Raw genomic sequence first — 22,215 nt, forward strand, 5'->3', positions numbered from 1 at the left:
CGATTTGCTTTTATTCTCTCAGAACCAAGGCCTCAGCAAGGTGTTGGGGGGTGGTGCAGGGAGAATTTGGGTCTAAAGACACTCCCTGAATTTGCTTATACCCTGGTACATCACCTCTGCCCAGCTGCCTTCCTTCATCCTTGCCAGTTTCCTTCTCCTCCTTACAAGGAGGCAACAGGATGCCTCCTATCCACAGCAGAAGGCTGCATAGAAAGGGGCTACAGGTGTACCCAAAATCTAACAAAAAGAAGAAGAGGATTAGCAATAAACCCTGTCTAGGTTTCTCAGTCCAGACAACCCAGAAGGAGAATGCTATGGTGGCAGCACCTGCTGTAGGAGCACCATCTCCCTTTTTGCTCAGAGACCCAGAGCACACATACAAGGTAGTGATGCAACAATTTCAAGATAAAACTATAGGGACAAATAATACCTACAGGAGTTCAGAAAAAGGAATGACAAGTAGTGACTACGAGAAGAACCTTGGTATAGCCCACTGGGTATCTAACCAGATAATTAGTAGCAATATCAGAAAAGCTTGGATATTAACTTCATGTTGAAGACAACAAACAGATCAATCATATGCAACAATGCCAATAAGCCTTGTCGTGTTTTGTTTAAGAAATACCGAAGCAGGGGCGCCTGGGTGGTTCAGTGGGCTAAAGCCTCTGCCTTCCGCTCAGGTCATGATCTCAGGGTCCTTCGATGGAGCCTCGCATCGGGCTCTCTGCTCAGCAGGGAGCCTGCTTCCCCCTCTCTCTCTGCCTGCCTCTGCCTACTTGTGAGCTCTATCTCTCTCTCTATCAAATAAATAAAATCTTTAAAAAAAAGAAAGAAATGTTAAAGCAGTATCCTGCAGTGCCTTTTAATTTGAACTTAACACTCCAGAATCAGGGAGCACACTTAACATTTTCTAAAGTGACTCCACATTAAAAAAAAAAAAAAAAAAAATCTCATTTAATCCTCATACCAACCCTGTGAAGTCAATGGGTATTATCACTTCACTTTACAAATGAAGCAAATGAGTCCAAGATAAATAAAATTAAATCAGAGACTATTGAGCTCCACAAACCCAGAAGGTAATTATCTGACTTCTAACCACATTTTTGTAATCTGAAAGCACTTTACAGAAAAACTGAAATCAAGGTCAGATAGAATAATCTCTTTTAAAACAGACTGAGCAATGGAAAAGATGAGCTTGAAAAGTAGTCAGGTCACAGCAAATAAAATGTCCTGATACCATTTCTGGTTCTAATTCCAGCAACATTTCAGATGGGTGCAGAAACAGTACTCTTTTTATGAAATGCAGATAAGCCAGGACGCTAGAGAGCCGTGCCTTGATCTGGACAATCTCAGCACAGTCAATGTGCCTGGAGCACTCGTTAGATATCTGTGGATTTGGGGAGAGTCCACAATTTATCTCTGAATGGCCTATAAAGACATCTACTTTGGGAGGATCTCTTTATTTGCTAGATGGAATGTTGCCCAATTCATGAATCACTTAATAAAGACAGTGAGATCTTTAAAAAAAAAAAAAAAAGATACCTACTTCATGTTTCTTGTTTTAATTTATTGGCAGAACACAGGGGAGAAGTTTTTTAAAAGCAAGAGATTCACGCACAAGTTTATATTTCTAGCTTCTTTTAAAGTCAGGTACCTGCCAACTCTGGGTCTAAATTCTTGTCTGTCAGCCTGGTGGGGCTGAGTGGCTGCTGCTTTCTGTGAACAGGTCCCACGTTCTCCCGGTCTCCGTGGTCCTTCCTGCTCCCCGTGACCCACCCCCCCCCCCAGTTTCACTCCCTGACAGCTTCACTCCCCATCTGCCTGAGCCCTGCGCTCAAGTCAACATGAAGGCTGATGGTCCAGAAAGGTGTGAACGGTCAGCCCGGATGCTGTATGAGGGTTAGTAAGTCAGGTTATGTTGTTTTCCAATAGCAGGGAATAGGCAATGAATGTAGGACACTGGTCAGGCCCTGACATTGGGGAACAGGAAGCTGAATGACCCAATCCACTGCTATTCCCACCAAATGATGAGGAATGACATAAATGAGCCTGACTGAGGAGGGCAGCAGGGGTGATGCAGCGGAGGTAAGTGCTGGGTCCCCACTAGTCTTGGGCTTCCCCAAGTCCCAGCTCCTTGCAGTACTGGGCCCAGAGTGCTGCTCAAGAAAGAGGCGTGGAATGGAGACAAGGATGACAAGCTCAGAGACATGAGCGTTTGGTTGACCAGTTGTCTGTGAGGGCCTAGAAAGAGCAGCAAAATGAGGGCAGAAATGCTGGTGGCGTCTCAGAGGTTCTTGAGAACTCAGAAGTTGTACAGTGGAACAGAAAAGTCACGATACAAGTAGCAACCGATGCTACTGTGGGAAAAAGGATATTCAGAATACTTGTACCTTAGGCGCACAATCTGAGGAACTGGGAATATTGGCCTCGAATACCCTTTTGAGAAGGGCTAGGGTCAAGGGTGAGCTGCAAAGGGAGAACTGCGGGGCTCAAGAGCAGGTGTCCACCGCAGGACAGCAGAGGGAAGAACGCCTTGGCTGCCGGGCACCCATCCTCTCTGGTCCGGTCACGCCAGCTCTAGAGTGTTTTATTCATTATCTTGAAACTTGAGTTTTTAGTTTTATTCTCCTACTTCCACCCCAGGGTTAGAGCAGAGCAAACTCCGCCAGGGAGGCTAGGCAAAGGGCCACGAGGTCAAGCCAAGAGGCCAAGAGATCCCACAGCACAGGCTGAAGCTAGTCCCACTGGACCTTAATTTCTGAATAGGATTGCCGCCCAGACTCATGCACCCAGATGTGAAACTGACTCTAAAGGGGCTCACAGGAGGCCAAGTCTTGGGCTCTGTCTGGCTTGACCTGGCATTAGCACTTGGTGCAGTGTGGCAGGGCTAGGCTCCAATCAGCCTCACGGGAAGAGGACACCTTGCCAATGTTTCTCAAACTGTAAGGTGCAGGGATCACCTGAGGAGTTGCAGATCTTCAGTTTATCACCCAGAAAGTCTAGAGTAGGGGCTGAGATAATGGGTCAGTGACAAGGTCCCAGCAAATGCTGATACAGCTGGTCCATGGACCACACTTTGAGTAGCAAAGCAGTTAGCCAGAAGTTCTCAACCTTCATTTCATTTTGGAATCACTAGGAAAGCTGTTAAAATTTCCTGCCGCCCAAACCTCACCCCAGAACCAATCAGATCTGAATCTCTTGGGCTGGGACCCACGCATCAATATTTTAAGCTGTCAGGTAATTATAACATGTACCCAAGATCAAAAACCATTGCTCTAGGCAGAGGGGTGGTCAAAAGTGGAGGCTTGTAGTTCCCGAGTATTCATCTGGCCTGAAGCCTACTCGAGGGTGGGGTCAGCCACAGAAGTGACCAGAGGCCTAGTTAAGGTCTCAGCCTAGAGGACCACACCCTGAAGCCTGGAGAAATACAACCAGAGAAACGGGAAGGAGGGGTTGCTGGTGCCCAGGGCTTCCCCCTAGCATTATAGACACATGTAAATAGAAAACCTAGATTCAAATTTCCCAAACGAGGGAGCAGGCTCCTAAAATACGTAACTGGCTCACTTATGTTTGCTCCAGAACTGGGAGAGCCACAGGCTGGAGGTTCTCAGTATTTCAACGGGGAGGGGTGGGGTATTGTGGGGGGAGGAGAAAAGAAAGGCAAAATAGGGCAGAAGTCTTCCACTGTTCCCAGGAACAACTGCTCAGTGACGTGTAAGAGTGACCAGCTCTTCTCTTGGCTACTCCTCTTTATTTATACACTGGCTCAGTTACTCCACAATGTAACCCCTCCTGGCTCCCTAACCGCCCCATACACATGGAAAGTCAAGTGTGCAGTTTCCAATCCCCGCTTCCCAAAAGACCCTCCACAACGCACAGGACTGCTGTGACCGCCTCCAGAGCCCACAAGTCCTTGCAAGGAGACAGGAGAATCTAAGATGAGATCCTAAACCCTGAGTTCGGGTCCACTTGCTGTCAGGACCAAGCAAAGCTCCAGAAACAGCGGCAGAGCCCGAGCACAGTCAGAGAAGAAAGAAGGGCCTAGAGGAGAGAAAGAAAGGAGGAGAGCAAAGGACACAGGACTGGGACAAGAGAGATGGGGGACAGGAAGAAGAGGCCCAGGTGGGGAAAAGAAGAAGATGCCTCCACTCCCCACGGCACCCAGGTCAGGAGTGAGCCAGCCCTCCACTAAACCCAAATTCTAGGAAGGTCTCTGCTCCTAAAATGTCTTCATGTTTACCATGTTTCAAAAATGATTTCAATGGCTCAAAGGAAACCTATAATATTAGGTCAAATACAATTCAAAATGGATGTAGAGAAGAGAAGTTCGGGAGAACAAGGGAGGGGGAGCGAGTGTTAGCACTGGGTGTCATGAACGAGTATGTGGGCCAGAACCCTCCATTTATGGTCAGAAAAGACAGCTTCAACCTTTCCCTGCTTTGAGTCAGTATCGTGAGAATACTACAAAATGTCTGTAGTAAGATTTTTTTTTTCTTTTTTTGGGATATGATGGAAACCACTCATTTTTTGCACATTCTCCAAAAAAACACTAGGCAGTGAGGAAGGAGTTTGTTCCCCCAGAAGACAGTACCAAAGGGTTAGGTTTAAGGGACAAACAGTGCTACTTGTAGTGAAGCTGTCTTTAGTGCCTAGGTGGTAGGCTCACCTGTCCGTGGTCAGGGTCTCATGAGTGCACAGCAGCAAGTGGGAGCCGGGCTTCCCTGGAACATTCTGGGGATGGACAGCAGCACAGCAATGGTTCTCAGCCATGCACACAGGATGCTGGCAGTGGACACCCTGAGTACAGACCACCATATGCTGATGTCTTAAGCTCTAATGTGATTGTATCTGGGGGTGGTCATAGGGGTGGGACCCCCATGATGGGATTAATGTTCTCTGGAAAAGAAACCACAGATCTCTCTCTCCACCGGGTGAGGGCACAGTGTAAAGAAAGCCAAGAAAGCCAGAGGAAGGATTTGCTAATCCCTTGATCCTGGACTTTCCAGCCTCCAAACTGTGAAAAATAAATGTCCATTGTTTCAGTCACCCACTCTAAGATATTTTGTGGCAGCAGCCCAAGCTAAGACACCTAGAGACTCTCAATGTCAGACACCGGCCACCTGCTCTACCATGGGGCAGGAGAGCCCGAAACACTGGTCCCCTCATTTTCACCTCCTCAGCCACATGACCCCGAGGCAAGGATGGTGAATGCCCTCCAAGCACTAGCGGGCCCACAGTTCTAGCACTGAGGAGACAGGCCGGGCCTCCCAAAGAAGTGAGCTTCTTCCCAGCCCACTCACATTCCAGGTAAAGGAGATGTCAGGGCAGAAAAGAAATGTCCGGGATGCGAGGCAGTCCCAGCAGACGGGGGAAGGGAGGAAGCAGACACCAAGAAAAAAAAAAAAAAAAGTCAAAGGGAAAGCGGCTACAGAGCTTGTGGGCTTTCACACATGTTCCAATTAATCTGGCTAACTTCATCCTCCCTCTGTGAAGAATCCGTAAACAGGGTCGCCTTCAGGCTGCTCTTCTTAAGAAAACACACCGGGCTTCACGCAGCCCTTAGCCAATGGCCCCAGCCAGGCACTGTTGTTTACTCCCAAACCACTGTTTTTAGATACCACTGCTCTCCACCAAATAACAGGCCTTTACACATCCCTGCTCACAGCCAGGTCCTCCAAACCGCCTTCTGGGCCTGGCTACTCCATCTGCCCCGGATTATCTTGTTGGCCTGTGTCTCTGCTTGGTCTTCCACAAGCTGATTGTTCTGGAGGCCTTGCTAGGCTTCGCTCCTCAAGGGCAAGGCTGAGCTTCTATTTTTTGGTAATCATTCCAGGAGGCTAGATTCCAGGTTCTGTACTCAGAGGCCCCCAGTAATTTCTGTTGGCCAGCTGCTTTTCCTGAGAAAGCATAATCAGACCTTTTGATTCCCATATACAAACCGCCTGTGTCCCTGCCTCTCTCCTCCCTGGTGAAAGGGACTTCACAGCCCACTCACATTCTGGGCACAGTGTATACATCTGGAATGAGCCGCTCGGCCCAGGGGTGCCAGAAAGCACACTTGGGGGTTTGGGGGGCACATTGAGCGGAGAAGTAGAAAGGAAATAAAGCAGTTCCCTTATCCGGGACATGAAGGGGTTGTGCTCAGCCATACTGAAGGTCCCTATGAGATCTATGATCCTGTAAGTTTGGGAAACCATTATTTTGTAGTGAGGCAGACTCTGCTGCTTGGCCACTTAATATTCATCCTGTCCTCACCACCTCACCACCAGGAATGCCCATGTTGTTCAGAGTAGCAAGGTGCCCGCCTAAACCACTCATGTTCCTGGACACTCTGTGACAGCGAAGGATAGCCAGCGAAACCCTGCTGGGACCTCATAGCAAGCCTTGGCTTTTTTAACACAGGTACTACCCCCTTCTGCTTTGCCATCCTACTTTCTTCCTGCCAGGGAAGCTGATGTAATGCTGGAGGTGACGCAGTCATCTTGTAGTCATGAGGCAATGCCCAGGAGGACAAAGGTCTACCTGCTAAAGAAGGCAGAATGAAAACGTGAGACAACCCTGGGACTCACTGGCACTGTTCCCCCACCACACTGGTCCTGGAAAGCCTCGCTCAGGATTTCTTGGTTCATAAAGCTAAACTAATGTCTAACTTAGTGTATTCTGAAACTAAGGGACATATACAGTTCCAACTCTGAAACTCTGGGTCTTGTTCTTTTTTTTTTTTTTTTCTTTCGAGAAGCAAATTTGGCACAGGTAACAGTTTCTCAAAAGGGCAAGGAAGAAAAATAAATCTACCTACCAGGATATTTTTCTTTTGGTTGGCAAATCCCAAAGGACAAACTCATCATGAAAGTCAGCTGCATCTCATAAAAAAAAAAAAACAATGGAGGGCTCACCAGTCCCCCAAGCAGCCAGCTGCTTTGCAGGAACGCAGCTCCACGGAGTAGAACCATCCAGTAACTCATTCAAATTTGTTGGCCTCTATAGCTAAGGATTTTCTCCCATTGGCATTCAGCCCTATTACCAGAAATTTGGGGGTGTTGTTGTTATTGCTATTGTTGTTGTTTAAAATAAAGATATATGACATCCAGAAAGGGTAGAGACTAAGGCACAGGTTTCTAGCAGGTCCCTCCCAAAGCCCTACTGAAATTGCCAAAATAATAACAAGGCATTACCAGAGTGGGTCCATTCCCACGCCAGAATCTCTATGGAACCTCTATTGGATAGGATGCTGGTTAGTCCAGATAAAAAGTCAGGCAGAGAAGACTGACTTGGAACCTGCTTCCCAAGAAGGTGGGCTCAGTGTGGGTTCTCTGGCTCCACTGTCCTTATATCAATACTTTGGAAGGTCAAAGGCCATATGCAGTCAGTTTCTATGCCAGTTGCTGCAGCTTAGCAACAGCATTTGGGGGTCTGGGGGGAAACAAGCAGGGAGCCCTTAAGGCTTCTCCCCAGTTCTACAGCTGGGTCACATGGGGCTGCTCCCCCAGGCTCACTGTTCCCTTCCCACTCTCATGCTGATCGATCCTCAGCATCTCACAATTTGCCCCAGAAATGTTATCGTACGAGAAAAACACTGCAAATGATCTTAATATCCACTCAGAAATAGTTGCTTCAGGGGATGCTGAGGGGCGGGCGGACGGTCCAGACCCCTTTTGCCTTCCCTCTCGTGTTCTGAAAAATATTAACACCTGCCACCAACCCACCCCCTGCGAAACCTCCACAAACAATTTCAGTTCTGCAGAAGCAGGTGCCTGAAAAATCCAAGTGTGAATTTAGTCCATGCAAATCAATACCAGGCCTTCAGCTTAAAAAGATTCAGGTAGGAACATAAAAAAAAAAAAAAAAAAAAAAAAAAAAAGGTTAAGGTTTTTTTTCCCCCAAATGTCAGTCCCTATCAATCGGGCCAAACGAGGGTGAAGAGGGTTGAAGGTACAAACCTAAACAGTTGTAAGACAAAGGTTCTGGGGATGTGACGTACAAGATGATGACTATAGTTAATAACGCTGTGTTATATATTTGAAAGTGACTAAGAGAGTAGATTTTAAAAGCTCTCATCTCAAGAAAAAGAATTTATAATGATGTGAGGTGACAGATGTCAATGAAACTTACAGTGGTGATCACGTTGAATAGAAACACACATCACATCATTACGTTGCCCACCTTAAACTTATAATACAATGTCAGAGGTCAACTGCATCTCAGTAAAACTGGAGAAAGTAAATAAATAACAAATACATCCATACATACAATTAGATCACATTAGAGAGGCTTTATTTTGTTTTGGTGTTTTTCTCCTCTGAAGTTTAGATAGAACTCAGCAAGGGTCTTCTTCCTCCACATACTTAAAGTTACTGAAGAAAAAAAAAATGGGAGCCCAGGGAACTACTTTCTCCTAAGCAGTGGCCACACGCCAGGCGCGGGCACAGACGCATTATTCATATCGTGTCATCATCCTTGCTCATGGCCTTGTGAACCAGGTTCAGAAGGGTACCCGGAGGAGGGAGCACCTGAACCAGACAAAGCCTGGAGTCACGGATTCCACTCAAGCAGCAAATATTTTACGGAGTACCTGTGTATGCTCAGCCCTGTTCTGGTAGCTTCCTAACCAGTGTGCCTAAGGAGTGCCCCAAGCAGAGGCTGCTGCCGACAGAGCCTGTGAGCCGTGAGCCGTGAGCACTTCCCCTACGGCTTCGGTGCCCCCGCAGAAAACATCACTGTCCACAAGTGCCTGTCCAACAAAGCTTGGAAGCACTGAATAAATGATTGCTTGCCGGTGATCAGGGCTATGAACCTCGTGCTGACTCCAAATCCCTGCCTTGTCTACCAATCCCGGTCCCCAGGGGTGGAGCCATCGGCAGACATTGGGACCTGCAGAATCCCACAGCAGAAAGAGGAAGGAAGGGTAGCAATAAGCAAGCCGAACATTCATCCTGCTCCCTTACTCAACCATCCCACCTCTCAGCTGGGCCAGCCTTCACTTCGGTTTCTCCTCTAAGTGTGTATTTAAATCAGAAGGAAACACTAGGTTTCGACCCACCTCATGTTCCGAATATGTAAACACAGCTGAAACACCAAATGGTTTTCTGGCTGCTCTTTTTCTGCTTTCCGTTCGCATCACACAAGAAAGTGCCCACGTTCAAGGCCGCTGGGGCTAGTGGGTGCCTTCAGTTAGAACGCGGTGCCCTGGAGCCCAAGGGCAGCAGGTTTGTGCCCACCTGGGTCCGGTCCCCCTTCTCTGCCTCCTCGGACCAGAGCGCCAGGCCTTCCAGCTGCTTCCGAATGGGGGGTCATGGGCTGCCAAGAGCCCTGGAAAGAAAACTTGCAAATCCAGAGCAGAACCAGAAAAACAACTCCTGGCCAGGCCTCAGAAATGAATACCATCTCAGGGTAGAAAGTTAAAAGTCACAGCTACAGAGATGGGCTTTGGGCACTCTGCTTACAAAAAAAAAATACGGTATTTCCCCCACCCTACTTTTCAAGGAACAGCGTGCAGTGCCTACACTGTTTGTAAATGGAAAGCTGGGGGTGGGAGAAATACCGCATTTTAACTTTTTCGTTGTATTCTACTGAAATCCATAGGTCTGCTCTTAAATTGTTTGGAGTAAGTTTTTATTAAAATAAAACAAACACACACACACACACACACACACATCCATTTAAGGCCCTCGTGGGTCATTGTGGCCTCTTGCTGGACTACAAAAGGAACCTTGTCTGTGACTAATTTTATTTTTTTTATTTAAATTCAATTAGCCAACACATTTTCAAAAAAAAAAAATTCAACCCCCCCCCCCAAAACCACAAAGTTAAAATCCAAAGCTGCCACAGGTAACCCCAGCTTATGAATCCAAAAGTGTTTGGGAATTCACTACACATTCTGCTCAATTTTACTATGAACCTAAAGCCAGTCTAAAAAATAAAATCTTTTTTTTTTTTAATTTGTACACATAGGTGCTTCCAGGGCATGAGACATTTTGTTACTGAAATAGTGGATTAAAAAATCATCCAGTTCCCGGTCAGCCAAGAGACCGCTCAAACCACCCTGCAGCTGAATTTTCGGGGCGGTTCCCAAACTTCGCGTATCCTCACAGGTGTCTGCTCTGCTGCCGGCTGAGAAGGCCGGCCGGCCGGCTTCCTCTCTGGGCAACGGGGGAAGCAGAATTCTCCTTCCCTCCCACCCCCTCTTCCTTTGGCCCTCGGTCCTGGCTGCAGGGCTCCCCCTCCCATGCCTGTTTCTCCTCTCCCACGGAGGGCTGGGGGCCCTAGCAGATCAGCAGAGACCAAAGGAGAAGCTGGCCCCAGCATTTAGGGGACACGCCGGAGGCCAGGGGAGGGCCGCAGGGTGTCCCCTGGGAGTCCCCTTCGCAGGTCCTAAAACCCAGGGATTCCTTGTAGCTGCCCATTTTCTTTGAAACTGCGTCATTTATTTTAATGGTTCCTTCCACTGGAAAACCCTCGGGCTCCCGCTCTTATGAGAGCACCATTTATCCTCACCTACCCCTATTATATCATATAAAAATGGAGCCGATTCAATTAGCTTTTTTTTTTCCCTACTGAATATTGCTGATGTATCTGTGATCAAATCCATCTTTGGCCACCAATGGGTCTACCTAGTACTTTCTTTGTGCGAAGAGTCAGAAGAAATAAAGGGAAATGTTCAAACTTTACAGGTATTTGGCAAACCCCAACACTCTCATACGGGTGTCGGAGGCCAGAGACCAACCTTCTGCATGCCCCAAGGCCAGAAATGGCACATGCACCAAGGGCCACATGCACAGACTCCTGGTCACCAACCAGAAGGACGTCCAGGGACAGATGGACTCAGCCTGGAGAGAAGAATGAAGGAAGTACCCTCAGGAAAGGGCATGGGTACCCTGACAGTCTCCAAGGCCAATATTAAGGATTGCTGTCAGGTTTGTACAAAAACAAAGGGAAGAAAGAGGCAGTGTTGTTTCTCTTACCCACCGTGCCTCTTTACTCCTAGTTTTGGTCTGTCTGCCTTCTGCTCCTGCCTGGAAGCTAGGCCTGCCACAGAGAGTGTCACAAGCTCAGACCACAGGGAGGCCACTGTGGCCCCGAGACCCAGGTACTGTGCTGAGCCGACACGCACACAGTCCTGGAAACCAGGTGAAATGCACAGTCAGCCTTCATTATCTCAACCAGTCTGTAGCAACGCTCTCTTCTCTTGGATCCCGTGATGGGATTTTCCTGGATTTTCTCCACATTTTCCTGCCGGTTCTTTCTGAGTCCCACCTGCAGATTCCTCTTCCCGGGCCAACACTTCTAGGGCCCCGAGGGCTCTGTCCTTGGCCTTCCCTCACACTGCGCTCTCACCTAACCTCCCTGGACCAGCTTCTGTGGGCTAGGGGCTTCACCGATCCCCTCCAGATTTGCAACATCCCCAGTCTACACCTCCAGACCAGACCTTTCTCCAAACTCCAAACCCAAGTTCCCAAATTCCTTTGAAGTAGAGTGCCTGGATGTCCCATGAACACGTCAGACTCACTGTGTCTGAAAGGGAACTCGTGATTTTACCCACCAAACTCATTCCTCCTCTAATTTCCCCTTTCAGGTCACTGGAAGCCCGGCCAACTTAGTCTGCCACTTCAGAAACAGGAGGTCCCATGTCCCCTCCCATCCCCCAAGGCCACCAAGTCTCCCAGTCTAGCTCCTAGCTCTTGCCTGATGGATGTGCTCCTCTCTGGCAGGTTCAAGGCCCTCACAGTGACTTGTACAACCTCATGGGTGAAAAAGCCAGCCACAGATCATCTTGCCACCATTAATTTTACCCTCCAATCCATCCGTCATAACCACCAGGGTTTCCTTTCTAAAACATATTTTTGCTCCTGTGCCTCTCTTGTTAAAATCCCTAAGAGCCTCCCACTCCACTGCCCACAAAAGAACATCCAAATGGGGCACCTGGGTGGCTAAGGTTAAGTGTCTGCCTTCTGCTCAAGTCACGATTCCAGGGTCCTGGAATCGAGTCCTACATCGGGCTCCCTACTCAGCAGAGCCTGCTTCTCCCTTTCCCTCTGCTGCTCTCCCTGCTTGTGTTCTCTCTGTGTCTGTCTGTCTCTCTGTGTCAAATAAATAAAAAATAAAATCCTAAATGAAAGGACATCCAAATGGTTAACGAGATATGCAGACCTTTCATGATCTTGTCGTATCTCCCAACACTCCCCCACAGAGTACTCTCAAGGTATACAGAACTATTTGGGATTTCTAGAATCAACCAAAACATTTTGCACATTCCTACCTTGTACTTGCTGTTCCCACTGTCTAGAGAACTCCTATTTATATGTCAGGACCCACTATAAATATCACCTGCTCTGTGGCGTGTTCCCAACCTCTATCTCATTTGGAATTGTGATTCCTCTGTGCTCCAGAAATACTTTGAATACAGCTCTAATGCAAAATGTTCCCCAGGTATTTAATGACTTATTTATATAGCTTCCCTCCCACTCAGCTAGGAAAGCCACAAAGTCAAGAATGTATATCCTCCTGCCTAGAACATACGCAGGTTTAGAAAAGCAGTTCATTAAGTTTCTCAAATTGGAGGAAGAACCGGCTATGAAAGACATTTCCCCAGGATGCATGGGCAGGAAGCCATGGGAAGGAAGGAGTTAAACAGTTCAACCTTTACAATGCTATGATTGGTAACCTTGGATTTGAATTTCTGTTTAAAGCAACTGGCCAGTGAGAAAGCACTTTCATCACAAATCCTTATTTCCTCCAAGTTTTCTAAAAACATCACCCTATCAGTTTGAATCCTGCAGGCTCCTTCTCAGCCAAAAGGAATTTCCCTTTAAACAAAAACTATTCAGACATTTCCAAGATATGAAATGTTAAAAACCAGGATTTTCCACTCAGACAAACTAGGAAACTGTTTGTGGATTTTTTTTTTTTTTTCCCCAGACTCCTCTTATTTGCCAAGAAGTCTGAAGAGAACTTTTTTTCTGATGTTAAAAAAATGTTTCCTACCTCTGTGCCTCTCTGTTTTTCCATTCTTTATTTTGTCTGGGTTTTACCGAAGCAAGATCTTAAGTCGGGAAAGAGACAACACAACATCTGCCAACTGGGTTGACCCAATGATACAGGCAACCAACTAAATCTCCTTGTTGGGTGTTTGAAATCATTTTTCAAAGCTGAGAGCCTTTCACAAGTAGGATCATGATACCCAGAACAGAACGATGGGGTTAAAAACAACCTTTGGGGCCGTGTGATACAAATGCAGTGTTTTACAGCTGGACTAAGGGAGACCCCGAATGTCACGTAACTTGCAACACAACGAGTTCACACAACAAAATGACTTACACTCCAACAACAAACTCTCTTCCAAGAGCCGCCATTGAAACTTCTAACCAGAACCAGGCATAGGAATATGGGTGGCTCAGAGTCTCCCATCTCGATTCTTTAAAAAACCCTCAAAGCTCTTTAGTAATGCCAGCACAGGTGAAGGTCAATAAATTACTCCCGAACAGAGCAATCTGGATGCAGGCAGTTCAACATGAGGCAGTTGCAAGGGAGCTTGACACAGCGGTACACAACTGAGGAATAATATGGTACTTCTAAGAAGGTAGGTCTGATTTTTGATTGACCTTCCATACAGTCTTAGAAAAAATTAAGACACCACCCTGGAACAGCACAGTGTTTCTCAAACCCGAAGAATAAGCGCAAGCCCATGAAAAACACAGCTTGCATCTGATGGGTGACGCTGACTCTAGAAGCATCCCAGTAAATGACCTGTGAGCTTCTCTTGGGTCTACACTGCAGGAGAGCTGAGCCAGTAAACATTCGCTGAGATACAAGAGGTGCAGTGAAAAGGGGCTTCAAAGTGTCCCCTGCTCTTCTTAGAGTGGTGCATCATGAACATTCAAGGATTGCCCAGTCAGAGCTCTTCCAGAGCAAATGAGGGCCCAGAAGAAACTTGGGTTATACCAAAGAGCTCCCACTTTCTGTCAAGAGACAAATAACAGATACAAAGATCTGAGAATCAGCTGTATTGAAGGTGACAGAGGAGCCGAGGGGACCATATAGAAAGAACACAAGGCCAAGTATCAAACACTCATATTTAATTGGTGACAAGGAAGCCCAGGGAAGAGGGAAAAGCTGAGCCCACCAGACCATCATGGAAGCCAAAGCAAGAATGAGTTATGAGATGACCTTGTAGTCAATTCTGTGAAATTACTTCTACAAGGCCTAGTAGGTAAGGATAGAGAAAAGATTGGATGTAGGGGTCAGAGGGAAGTCAGAGGACCTTCTAGCAACAGAGGGAACCAGAACTGACAGGGTACAGAAGTAAGTAGAAAGGATGGAAATGCAGGCAGTAGGTCCTGACTACTTGTTTGAGAAAACCTGGCAGTAAGCAAGAGAGAAAAAAAAAAAAAATGAGCAAGAAGGGGCAACAGCATCTGGCAAACATGTGTTCAAGGCAGAGACCTGTGTTTACAGCAGAAGGTAGAAGCTGGGGAGGGCAGGAAATGAGGATGTGTGAGACTAATAACAGGCCCCCGTGATTCCTGAGTGATGTCAGACTCCTGAGGTCAGGGCATCTCTTCCTCAGAGAGAAGACGGTTAACTTAGTGGAGACGGGGGTTCGGGCTGGGGTAGGGAAGAGTACCTATTATGGGCCAGGCAGTGACATGTGAGGTAACCTGCCCAAGGTCACTAGAGAACCAGTGACCCTTGACACGGAATCTGCCTGACCCCAAAGCCCACCCCTTTGCACACGCTGGCCTGCATTCCCGTGGAGACTGGGGCTGTTCAACAATCACCCACATTTCCACCTTGTTCTTTATAAACTAAACAAGAAAAGATATTGACCCATGTCGCTTTCACACTAAATTTTTAGATTTCCAGAAGCATTTATGAGATTTCAGAGTTTAAAAAAATATAATAACAAAAAAGGTCAAGGCTACCAAGCTCATCCATTCTCCAAGGCTGCCTCACTCCACTCCACTTAATTAGGCATCAAGCAATTATTGTGCTTCTCTGAGCACTCTGCTAAGCATCATGGGACTACAGAAAAGCCAAAGTCATGTCCCCTCTCCTCAAGGAGCTTGTCTTTCAGCTGAGCAAATCTCTTTACTGCTCTAGGCCTCAGATTCTTGGTAGATAAAACAGGCCAATGCCTCCTCTGTGCCTATAGGATTTGATTACAGGAAAAATCAAGGTCACTTAGAACTTCATTTGAAAGAGAGGGAGAACATGTGGTGAGCAGGGAAGAAGAGGGATAGGTTCAAGGTTGACCCAAAGATCGTGGGTCTCATCATTTTCTTTCAATCCCGACTCTGCACCAACAGGGAACATGAACACTCCCCTCTTTCATAAAATTACTCAATTGGACAGTTGAGATGTCCTACAGCTGTAGGCCCAAAACCCTACTAAATGCCCCACCACGGCCTAGGGCCATTTGCCCTAAGACAGCAGACAGGTCAGAGCTATGCCAGTCTGAGGCAGGCCGCTCAAGGTGCCAACAGACACACACGGGCTTATCTATACTTGAATTGCCACAAGCAACGGAAAGAAACAGCTTCTTTGAAAACTGACATTCAGCTTTCCACCTGCTGATCTGAGGTTGTGTGGACCTCGAACGAAACAAGTCATTCTTGTCTTGCATGATAAGCGTGATTGCAGGCTTAGTTAGTTACCTCCGGCCCCAATATTTGACCTTGATACAGATATGTCAGATAGTAGAGTGAATTCTACATTTCCTTGTTAGTGGGTTAGGACACCGCAGCACACCCTCTCTGCTAGCCTTTGTGTGCATTTCAGAGGTCAGTTCTGTCTCATCTTCCTTTGCTGGGTGTTATTGGCACAGCTAAATAATACTCTTAGAGCTTTGCAAGTGGCACCAGACTTGGTCTGATCGTTTGTTTCCAAGGCTAATTATTGTGGATTTTAAAACATTTTCCATCGGCTAGCCCATCTCTGTGAGGGAAACAGCCATTGGTCCAACAAACACACTAAACAAAGGACTGCCAACGTGGACTATTTTTCTAATGATCATGACAATCGCGCCGGCTGACCCGACAAGAGCTCCTCAACCCCTGCTTGACTAATCTGAGCCAACTGTGTAAATCCCTTTCCAGCCCTTGGTTTTAAAATGGTCAAGTGACCCAATCCTTGCTGATGAAGCTCAAAGAGAAATCAGTTGGTGGGCTTCTGCAAAAGGTTTCTTCCTTCCTAAAAAAGGTTACAGGAAGAATCAAGCTCTCTTTTTCCTCTGGAGGAAATTTTGAATCCAACACCCGAAACTCATGTAGGAATGAGCTGTTTTCTGATTGCATCCAACCCAAAAATGAAATCTGCGCATAGATGGACGGCATTTAGAGAAGTTGCTGAGGGGCACCTGAGTGGCTCAGTCAGTTAAGCATCTGTAGTTGGCTCAGGTCATGTTCCCAGGGTCCTGGGATCGAGCCCCGTACTGGGCTCCCTGCTCCATGGAGAGTCTGCTTCTCCCTCTCCCGCTTCCCCTGCTTGTGCTCTCTCATTCTCTGTCAAATAAGTAACTAAAATCTTAAAAACAAAAACAAAAACAAAAACAGAGGAGTTGCCAAATCAGCCAAACAAGGAGTTATACCTCTAGACCTCTTATGACATGACATAATTTACTTATTGTACAAGCAGTCTGAATCCGTTTCACTTACTTATAGCTGCATGCATTATAATTTAATTCAATTATTAATCTAGAGGCAATGCCTCGTTTCCTGTAAGAGCAACTTCACATCAGACCACCCTGCTTCCACAGAATGTTTACCTGGGGCTCTTTCAGGAAAGAGGGCAAGTACAAAACTCAGTACTGCCCTCTCACCTTTCAGAGCTGTGCCTGAGTCTACCGCCCCCAATCTGTGTTATCACCATGAGAACAAGTTTAGAGACAAAAATATAATGGGTCAAAGAAATTTCACCAAGCCACTGAAAATCCTTTAGATCATAGATAAATTAGCAACATAGGTAACTGCCTGCCTTATGAATAAGGGCCCCATATCTAGAATAGAAGAACAGTGAGCACTCCCTCCACTCCCCAAATATTCCTTCCCTACAACCTAGGGATTGCCTTAAATTCTCCATTTAGAGATCCACCCTTTTGAGCTGATATAATTACTATTAAATCTAAATGCCCATTTAGGGGGTCATACGTTAAGCCTCACTAATAATTAAATATTCAGGGTAAGCTCATCAGATTTTTCATGAGAGCAAAATTTAAGAGGGGGAGTTAGAAAGAGAATACTATTACAGCCAGTACTTGGGGTCCAAGAAGGGAGGAAAACATGAAAACAAAGGTCAAGAAAGGTGAAGTGAGGGCTTTGGAGACAAAGTCTATCTGCTTTGCAATTCTTCCATGAGAACCCATCACTCATCCTTCAGTTTGTGGAGATCAGGTGACAAGTAATGATCTTCTCAAGCCAGGAGGACCCCAGGTTCCCCCTCAGAACCTGGCCAGGGCCAACAACAGGAATCGTCTCCAAGGTGAACATCAACCCCAAAGCCTCAGTATCCCTCTGGAGCCACATGAGTCGCTGGGCCAGCCAGGAGGAAGAGGAGACCAGCAGCCTGTGAGATTAGCCAGCTCCATCCCAGCACTCAGTGACAGGGGTGAAGTCAGATGACCTTTACATCCAGATACCAGGCGGGTCGAACATCCCCTTAACTCTCTACCTCCCGCTGTCTGGAACTGGTCATTTCACTTTGAACACCAACTAGATATAAAATTATAATGCGGGGCCACCAAATAACCTTACAAGGTACTGGATTTATATGAATAGCACTGAAGACAAGCAGAACGTCTGTCATTATCTTTGCAAAGACTTCAGAGTTCCTATTGCAGAGGTTTTTTACAAAGATTAAAACCATTGCAAAAATTGAAAAAAAAAATCCCTATTTTCCAGATTGTTAAACTGAGATATAAGAAAGTTGCCACGGTCATAAAGTTTAACAGAACCAAACTCACGGTTAACCCTCCATCCTTAGAGACCCTTTCCACTCAGAGCTGCTGCTTCCTCCTCTCTTCCCCCAAGGCCTCCACAGACTTGGGAAGTGTTGAGTTTTAGTGGAGCATCAGATCCTCTCTTCTTCCCCTGGAGAGACTCAGGCTAAGATTACCTCCAGTCCAGTGTTACATGGCACCTTTAGGTTTCAATTTTACATTTTTTTAATACATTCAGGAGTCAAAGTCAGAACAGCATACAAGGGATAGCTTGTAAATAACTCCCTCACCCTGCTTCCTCTCTTGACCTCCAATCCCCAGGTCCCCTTGCCAGAAACAATTATCCATTTCTTGAGCATCCTTCTGAATATGAACGGTGTATATATAAGTAGATAAAACGCATAGCCTGTTTTGCTCTTTAAATTACAGAACCCCACAACAAATTCCCAGAAATGTAATTTGCGCAGAATCTTACAGGAACACGACATACGTATTAGAAACGCCTAACATCCAGGTAGGCTTGGGGGAAGGAACCAGGTTTCTCACAAGCATTTCAAACCAGAAAAGAGACACCACACACTCCTCATCTTTAGATCCGCCATCTTTTCTAAACCCACGTTTAGCCCGTACATACTCCAGAAACAACAGTGTTCGTAAAAGTACTACTCGCTGATTTAAAATAATACATTGTCATCTGTACAGAAACTATTTTTTAAGCTCCAAAAGGAAGCCCAAAGCTCTCATAACCCAGGATCTAATGAGCAAATGCATATGCATTCTATCCACACACTTCATTATTTTGTAGACTTCTATCCTATCCCCCCCGCCACCGCCCAAACCTTTGTCCTTCTGAACCAAGAAGACTTCTTCACAACTAACCAAATGAGAAAAACACTGCTCCTGATGGTTCACAGAAGTTGCCAGAGATGGTATGTCCCAGCTTCAGGCAACTTGAACCTTCTCTGTTTTTAAAATCAAGCAGGTGACAGGTTTTGCTAAAACAGAGCATGAGCGACCATGCATGCGGTAACTAAATCCCTATTTAGACCTGGAGGTCAGGCTATTCCACATTTTGGACTAATAGCAATAATAACCAGCTCTGCAACTGGATACTCAACAGAGTTCAAGAAACAGATGGGAAAGTTATCTATGTTCAAATCTCTGGCAAACTCCCCTTAGTTTAGAGGGAATATAATCCAGTCATCTGTACGACTAAATCCAATACCTCTTTCAACACTAATTCATATACACAGTGTGTTGGCAATGACTTGTAGCAATGATGAGTGGCATTTTACAAGAGTGAACTGCCCAGAGGAGAGACACATCCCTAAGTGGCAGACATAAAAGTCGTTAAAAAAAAAAAAAAAAAAAAGTAGAAGAAACATAATCACACATCACTGCTTCATCACAACAACATTGAAAAACTGAGCTCTTAATACCAAAAGGAATGTAACAGTGCAGAAAGATCTTAACTAGAGCCAGTGCAAACGGTTCTGTCTGGACTTAAAGGTCATAATCACAGGTAGCAGCATCTCAAATCCTAGTCCGTGATCACACAAGTGCAAATCACAGGCTGAAAGGAAACCTGTATGGCTGCGCCTAATTCATGCCACCAGCTGAAAGACAGGCCCAAAGCTATGGCATGACAGCTGCTGGATGAGACATTTTCACAGTATGTTTAAGTACAAAAGAGAAGAGCCGCCCACCCCCCAACACAAATCCCGTGTCAGTAGAAACACCTGGAGCACCCAATCACCAGAAGACATTTGAAGACCAAGGTGCTCTAAGCTCTGTGCTAACTACAGGAAGCACATCTGGGCCCTCAATGCAAATGAAGCCCATGTGGTCTCCTCAGGGAAAGCCTCAGTGAGCAAAGCCCAGATTACAGTACACATCTGGCTTTCGCCCCAGCATGAACTACCACTCCCTCTCCACCCTGCACAAGCCATTCTCAGCCATCCCAAGTGCCTTGGTGGGAATCACAGGGAGGCCCTCATCCCTTTTCCCAAAATAACGTCAACCAGAGGCAAAGGCCAAGGAGGGAGGTGGAGCCTACAGGCCATTTTGCAAAAGTTTCAAATATCCTGGCACTGACCCCCTTAGAAAAATCATGAAGGGGAAACAGCCAAGCTTCTCGTTTTCTCATTAGTGATCTCTCTCTCTAGCCTCTCACTCTCTCTCTCCTCATTACAAACTTCGGCATTTCTAAGAAACAAAAACCAAACAGATCTCACATAAAATCATATTAACATTGCCGGCTGTTGGAAACAATTTCATTTCGCGAATGTAATACCAATGATTTGAAATTGAAACTTTTAAAACAAATGGGCAGAATTCCTGTGACACTTCAATCCCCAAAGGGGTCCCTGAGGCATAAGACTGAACAAAGAACCGGTGAGCCGTCCCACCTTCTCCAAAGCTTTTCTGCAATATGCAGCTGCCTCAGATTTTCCATACTTGCTGATCTTTCCCCTGAAGAGAGAGGAAGCAGACTGCTTGGCTGTACAGTTAAAGAGCCCAAATAAAGCAGTCTCTCTCCTCGTATCAAACGGGCTTTCCCAAACACACATATACGCACACACACGTGTACTTCCTGAAATATAAACAAAAAGTAAAGAGAGAGAAAGAGTCTGACAGCGAAAGAAAGAAAATGCCACTTGGTTTAGCTTTTTAAAAACCTTCCCACCAAGTCAGTAGCAAGCTCGACAGTGGCGCATTATCCTCCACCACGACCCCCTTCGGCTTTACAGTACTGACAGCAAGAGCAAATGACACTGCGATGTGAAAAAGACTCGGGAAAAGACTATAAATTGCCAAAGGAATACGAACTGTCACTACTGTTACCGAAACTTGAAAAGGGCCAGGGGCCCGCAGTTATCTCTTCGGATCGAAAAACCACACCTCTCCCTAGATCTCCTCTGGGCATCGCTGCCTCTTCCCAAAGACTTCCCACGTCCCTGTCCCCAGCAGTTCCCTTATTGACAGTGCTTCCCCCTCGCCAGCTGCCCGGCCCCCGCCCCGCGAGTCCTCACCGTAGGGTACATTAGAGCCTCGGTTTCCCCGGGCTCTGACAGCTCGCTCAGCTTGCGGTCCCACTGCAGGACGCTCTGCTCCCCGCTCTCCAGCACCTCCATGCTGGTCCGAAGGACGCTGGGCCGAGGATGCTGAGGGCAGCAGGGGAGCGGGCAGAGCCGCCTCGGAGGGTAAGGTCCGGCTCCGCGGGGCGTGTGTGCGTGTGTGCGCGTGTGCGTGAAGCTTATGCACTTAGGAAAAAACGTTCTCTGCTCTGCCCGACGGAGGAGTGCTCAGGGCTCCTGTCCGGGGTCCTCGGAAGTCTGAGAAGTGCCGGGGGAGACAGGCCGTCCAGGGATCCGGCTGAAGGCTGCGGGGGTTAAAGCACGGCGCGCATCCAAAAGGAAGGCAGGAGAGCAGCTCTCATGCCAAGAAAATCCCTTCGCAATAAGCCTACTCTCCGCTACTCCTCCAGACACAAACTTTGAGGCTCCCCAGGGCTCCTCAGTTCGGCTCCAGGACCCAGCTATGACTCCACCTCCTTCTAGGGAAGCGACCAATCGGATACTCACCTCGCCCGCCCTATCCAATCAGAAGTCTGGCTTTCCTCCCCGTCCCGCTCCGAAAGGCTGGGCAGAGGGAAGTCTCTGCCCAGGCTTTGGAATGTGGGCGGGGAGAGCCTTTGACGTCACCGGGGAACACCTTCTGCCTGAGCGCGACCAGCCACCGCTCTCTGAGGCAGCGGACCAATGGAGTGCTGGAGTCTGGGAGTGATGGACTGAGAGCTTGGCCAGTGATAAAGGGGCGCCTGGGAGGAACAGCCAACCAAATAGCGACAAGAATACATTTCATAAAGGAGGGCGGGTGAACTCCGTGCCCTCGGTTAGAATCCATAAAAGTTCTCGCGCGCTTGTGGAGGGGAAGAGAGCCGCTGTGTGGGCAGATTTATATACTGTCTTAAATATTATATATGCTTATATAGGGTCTTAAAGATTTTCTTAATGTATGTTAGCTCCTTTGAGTTTTGACATTTTTAAAAAATTAGTTACGTATTCACAAATATAAATATTCCGCATTGTGCGTGAATTTGTATTAGCACATTTCTAGCAAATAGTCATTGTCTGTTCCTCACGTTTTTCTCCCTAGTTTTCTTATGCTCTTCTCCTGACACGTTTTTTTATGGGCTTCATTTTTTCTTCTTTCAGTTCACTCTACAGACATTATTGATAAAAGTCAATGGCTTGCTTCATCAGGTCCTCAAGAGCTGTGAATTA

The 22,215-nt window shown here is 46.8% G+C and overlaps 1 protein-coding gene across 2 annotated transcripts in view; it reads right to left on the minus strand.

Annotated features, from left to right (window-relative positions):
• The window catches only part of CREB3L2 (cAMP responsive element binding protein 3 like 2), a 106,260-nt gene extending 84,682 nt beyond the window's left edge, over nt 1-21,578 (minus strand). The window contains exon 1 of one of the 2 annotated variants that reach the window (XM_044246663.1): nt 21,514-21,578. Coding sequence is in view for 1 of the 2 variants with exons in the window: in XM_044246662.1 (XP_044102597.1) it covers nt 20,962-21,063 (102 nt within the window). In the remaining variant the exon portion in view is untranslated. Of the gene's footprint in view, nt 1-20,961; nt 21,466-21,513 lie in introns of those variants that run through there. The other variant, XM_044246662.1, reaches the window with a different exon arrangement.
• Between the last annotated feature and the right edge of the window lie 637 nt (nt 21,579-22,215).

Source organism: Neovison vison, chromosome 4 (assembly GCF_020171115.1).
Source record: "Neovison vison isolate M4711 chromosome 4, ASM_NN_V1, whole genome shotgun sequence".
Classification (NCBI taxonomy): Eukaryota; Metazoa; Chordata; class Mammalia; order Carnivora; family Mustelidae; genus Neogale; species Neogale vison.